Here is a 5,904-nt window from a genome sequence, read left to right on the forward strand (position 1 = left end):
TCCATTATTTCCGCCATAGTGTTATCGGTCATTAGTATATACAGCCAATAATACTAAGTGAACACAAACCAGCCCATAATTTTACCCAAGCTTTAAATAACTATAAATACCCCCCTTTCTTTCAAAGATCAAAAAGGAATTCACTTTTAGTAAGAATAAAAAAGCCTACAAGCAATATTAATCTTAATCTTCCTGTTTTTTATCTTTTATTTTTCCGTGTCAAACAAACTGTTTTTCCACAACAGTAATTCAAAGTGTAACATATTTACAAAATAAGCATTTTAATGTAACAGGATAAACACTGGGAAAATGATAACAATTTCAAAGATACACTGCAGATAGTGGCACAGCAGATAGTCTTTTTTATATAAATACTTGTTCATATTATTTTATAATAAACGCATCTTATAAACAGTCTCAAATTATTTTCAAACTGCCTTATAATTTACTTACCTTAAAACACAACAATTCACATTAAAAAAACAGTGGTTGGGAAATTCCTTTCAACGGAATGCAATTTAAGTATCAAAAAAATTACTCGTCATCCGGTAGCTAGAAATCAAAACACAAAGATCAAAGAGAGACGTAAATGTGAAGAGACGTGGGCAAAAACAGATATTGTTGTTGTGATCGAGCTTTATACATTCATGCATGCTTGATCTATACAGCATATTTTTATCAATTACGATAATTTTACAGTAGTCGCTCGATTTAAGGGTGACCAAAAATCTCGGAAATCTCACCCTAAAATAGAAAATACCCTTAAATCGAAAATCGTGACTATTTTAAACAGAAGTCACTACGCCATTTTTAACCGTGAAATATGATCATTACTGCGAAATATTTATTTTTATTCGGACATTCAATAAATTTGATCAAAAAGTTAGAAAAAAGTCAAAAATACACTGTCAAATCGTTCGATTTAAGGGTATGGGGAATTGGAATCTCACCCTTAAATAGAATAGTGGTTTAGTGGTGTTAATGCTGGGGACGGAAGCTGTTTTTCCAAAATCCACCCTTAAATAGAAAATACCCTTAAATCGAACACCCTTAAATCGAGCGACTACTGTATAAACACTTCTTTTAATGTTGCATATTAAATATTCACAATTGACTTAACAAACTACCACGATATTCATCAAGCTAAATACAAGTACAAAAGTATACATTTATTTATACAATCAATATTATAATGATTGTTTTGACTTTGCAGTATATACCTTATTTAGTAATTCGGACTGTTTTTTTTTTCTTGCGCGGCCAAGCGAAGCGCAGGTCGAAGCAACCGACATGTATGGTAATAATAAACATTGAGTGAATTGGGAGGGACTGTAAGTCCCGACCTACACAGTACAAAAACCACTGAGTGAAAAAATGTGTATTAACATTGAGTGATCTGGGAGGGGCTGTAAGTCCCGACCAACACAGTACATAAAACATTGAGTGAAAAAATAATGATTAGCATTGAGTGAGTTGGGAGGGGCTGTAAGTCCCGGGCCAAATTCTTTCGTTTGCACCAATTGTCTGATCTTACCATTTTCACGCACGGTCAACTTTATGTTGCTTTATCACGGGTCCGTAATCCTGCTAATCTCAAAGTAATCTTACTGAAAGAGCAGTCATTTTCAACACTCATAGACAACGTTGTATTTACTGAAGTACTAACTCGAACACAAAATTAAACATAAAATATTCATTATCAATAAAATCTATTTTTGTCCCATTTATAAACATTGAGTGGCGTCGGTGGCCCGCTGCAGGCGCGAGATCGCCCCCAGCAGGAACGTAGGTTATTTTTACCGTAGCGAAGCGAAGGTCAAAAAATTACCGAAGTGGGCTGGGGCCGCGATCTCGTTATTATAAAAAACATTATTAATATATTGAACTAATCAGATTAGCGGAGGCCAATGACAAGCGAGGTTTAAAAGTACAAACACGATAAATTTTTGAATGTACTTTGATGACTTTTAAATGTACGCGTCAAGTGACACTACGGACCTATTACAGAAACGTGTACCACTCGTTCCTCTATTATATGATTCTCATTGGATTACTTACTTTCAAGATATGGTGTGTCAGTCATAATCTTGCCTGTCATCTATCCCTGTCTAAGAAGGAGGTCGAATTCAATATATATATATAAAGGACCCCTAAATTTTATGTTAATAAATGTTCAGTTAATTTTTGCAATCTGGTTAATGTTACTTGTCATTTTTCCTAAATTATCATCGATTTATCAATTGTATTTTTATTGCTTAGAGTCCTTTTGATATAAATATAAAGCCACTGACTGCCAGGTCAACTCGAGGAACTCCAGATAATGTCACTAGTCCATCAGCACGAGCTGTCAGTCATACTATTCTGAGAGCAATATCGACCTGTGAAGTTGTAAACTTGGAAATTAGACTTCCTCTGACACCAAAGAGAATCAAAGCTGTCGGTCCTCAGAAACGAAAGGCAACAGCTTTTAGAACAAAAGCTACAGAAAGGGCTAATGCAGATCATTAAAACATTTTCATCAAAAAAAAACAATGCATGAAATGGATAAGTACCATCGATTTGAAGGGTTTTACATGCTCATGGATAATTCCCTCATTCATGGGAAAAACGGCGAGCTATATGGTAAACGGGATTGGTTTACACTGAAAAATAAAAAGAATAAAAATAAAAAGAGGGAATAAAAAAAATATACAGTGTGGTTTTATTCCAGGTTAAAGGTTAAAAATAAACTAAAAGGAAAACTATCTATTGAGAAATTCGAAAGTGATAATAGCGAATTAAGAAAAAATATGAAATTTAACAAAGTGAAATTATCAAACTGCAAAAATAAACTAAAGCTTTATTAAACAAATAAAAGGGGGTCTTTATATACACATTATTTCAGACATTGATCATAGATGGGCTGATGACGGTTGTGGGTAAATTATCCTGATAGTACTCGGATGTAATGATCCCATATAGAAAGACCATAATGAGATGTCAATAACAATAACAATAACATTCATTCTTAAACTGTGTATGTCTTGTAGCACAACATTCAGGGGAAAATGTAGTTCTTATTAAAGATAGCTGTGGCACCTCAACGTGACTGATGTAACCTTCATATGTTATTATATTAATGTTATTATTTAAATGTATGCCTTATACTTGTATGAAGGATGATACGAGAGCAAGCCTGTACATAAAGTAAATGATCAGTATTTAATATACGTAAAGTACCAATAAGAATTATATTTAGGATTATCAAATGGAAGATTTAAGAAGTGTAGATAGAGTCATACATTAAGTATATAGTCTCGATCACGACATCTATCTAGAAATTGTCCTATTTATATGAATTGTTAGATGGTAATAATTTATAATTGTGATAAGCTGTGACTGTGCTGTGGTGACCTAGCAAGGCTATAGCTATTTTAAAGCTAACAAAGGTATATCCATGCTGATACCATTTGCAATATAAGCTTAACAATAAATGTCATAGTAAGAACTATAAGGATATTACATCACAAGTCTAATTTAGTACGTCTGAGAAATACTTAAAATTCATTTTAAAGAAAAAAGAGTTAAGAAGACTTAACATTATTAGAAGAAGACTAAATTAGTGACTATGTAATAATCATATACATCTTTGGTTATTCAATGATAACTTCAAGATAGCACTAGAGATATGAACATAGCAGACAGTCTTTTATATAAATACTCGTATATTTCATTTATTAACAAGTACTATTCCGACAAATCGGCCTCAAATGGCCGATTATATAAAATATTTTCAGTTATAAAAAACCTTTTTTGATACCTGTAATTCAAGTCTAGTACTATTTAATATATTCCCTATGATGCTATCAGTTTTTGTATAGAAATAATCACATTTTACCTTACAAACATCTTCGTCTAAAGCGAGTCGGGTTTTGAAAAAAAATCGGCCACAAATGGCCGATTATAAATAGTGAAATAGAGGCCCATACATAAGACATAGCAATCCAAATGAATATTGGAATCAGAGAGCGAATATCTTTGTAAAAAATTAGAAATATTTTATTTTATATGTTTCTTCGGCAAAGTGTCGCAAATGGTATGTTTTACACAAAGGTGTGATGTCACAAATGCATCTTTTTGAGACCCGAACAGGAGGTTTCACACCACTTCGCTGGCAGCTTCGACAGATCAATTGTTTAGGAACACCCGTTCGACTGATTGGGATATACTGGTGTGCCCTTTCAATGTTTCTTTTATTTCTTGTTACAATAGCAGCACCATATTGTTCGCCAGAGAGGAGCTCAGCATCCTTAACTTTATGTAGTAGTGCCATAGCCAACCTGCTTATGAACTCGGCATGAAGAATTCCTTCACCATCATTTGCCCAAATTTTATAGCAACTAAAAGCATTGCCTTCAGCAATACCAAAAACAAAAGACAGAAAACGAACTTCCCAGCGATATGTCTTCATGACATCGTGAAATGATACCATACTGTCTCTGCGGTTGTTGTTTGTGTCAACACTGCCTAAATATGAGGACAATTAAGTTGCGTTAGTACCTTGTATTTTAAGTAGATATGTTAAAGCAACTTACTTTTCTGCAATTCGTAATCTTGAAAAACTTGAGGACGTCGAAAAAATGAGCCGTTACTGTCTTGGTAGGACTGAGTGGAAGGAGTCGTTGTACTGCAAGAAGATATCAAAGCTTTGGCTTTTTTATCCCTATACGAACAGACAAAAATAGTACGACCAGAGGCATCCACCTTCAACATAGCAGCAGAGCTACCACGTTCAGGAGAAAGACATCGGATTATATCAGTACTAGGCATTCCTCGGGCCCAGTACGCCCTCTTGGTGACCTGCACGATAGAGAACAATCCCTGGTCTAATAACTTTGTGGTGGAATTAAACCAAGAATCAGCAATGATGGTTCTACCACTAGTAAACCAAGGCTTACACAGACGCTTAACAGTTGCAGCTACATTTCTGTCCACATCATCAACTTCTTTAGGTACCTTATCACTGACCGTGTCAAGTTGTAGAATACAATAATTATGATTATCAGCAAAAGTTTTGAACTCTTGACCGATGAGATGGGGCTTTCGAGGCACCTTCTTGAGATTAGGCATACCACTGCCGATCCACTGGTTCATACTCTCATCTATACAGAGATATTTTCCAGGTACGAGGGCTTTTAACAAGGTTTCGTTGAATGCCGCGAGGAATCCACGAATCTGGTACAAATGATCTGCCATATTTCTTACGGGATCGTACAATTCAAAAACGTGGTACTTCAGAATCAAAAAGAATCTGTCATAATCCATCTAATACGAAAAGTTTATCTTAGGATAGAAAAGAGGACTTGAGCCTTTATGCCAGTAGGCCTTCTTATCAGCATAAACCATTACAGTCGTGGTCATAAGAAGAGCCTTCCAAGTTATGAACTCCAAAAAGGTGACAGTATTCCAGTTAGCAACTACAAGCGCTGCTTGCGCATTAATATTTGGAATCACAACGTCCTGGATATGATCCATTGGTAAAAAGAAAAAAAAGTAATCGGCAGGCGTACAAGTAGATTTGTTCGGAAGGTTGAAAGAGGAGGTAATGGTTAGATATGAGGGTGATATATTTCGTGTGTCAACAGTGACAGGTCCCATTGTCCAGCCATTGTTGGAAGCATAGCTCGTTTCATCATTTATCTCGTCTTCAGATTCGGAGGCAGTACTCTGTTCTTCATCTTGAGCCATAACAGGAAAACGAACTGGTGCAGGAGGTTGACGTGAACGGGGTGGGCCTTTAAACTTCAACTTCCGTTCCCAAAAATAGGAATGTATGGTCACGAAGGTCATCCAATTGTACTTCACAGATGTCCTTACCAGCAGCGTTAATAGACATGGAAATGACTTTCCCTTCTAAAAAACCTC

At 35.3% G+C, this 5,904-nt stretch overlaps 1 protein-coding gene across 1 annotated transcript; it reads left to right on the forward strand.

Annotated features, from left to right (window-relative positions):
- Positions 1 to 1,971: 1,971 nt before the first annotated feature.
- EV154DRAFT_489134 (uncharacterized protein) lies at positions 1,972 to 2,508 on the forward strand (the record flags this gene model as incomplete). Its single annotated transcript, XM_051599263.1, has 2 exons — positions 1,972 to 2,070; positions 2,260 to 2,508. The coding sequence occupies 2 exons, from the start codon at positions 1,972 to 1,974 to the stop codon at positions 2,506 to 2,508; spliced, it is 348 nt and encodes a 115-aa protein (XP_051449829.1).
- Positions 2,509 to 5,904: the final 3,396 nt, after the last annotated feature.

The sequence above is a fragment of the Mucor mucedo genome (genome assembly GCF_025094135.1).
Source record: "Mucor mucedo strain NRRL 3635 chromosome Unknown EV154scaffold_402, whole genome shotgun sequence".
Taxonomy (NCBI): domain Eukaryota; kingdom Fungi; phylum Mucoromycota; class Mucoromycetes; order Mucorales; family Mucoraceae; genus Mucor; species Mucor mucedo.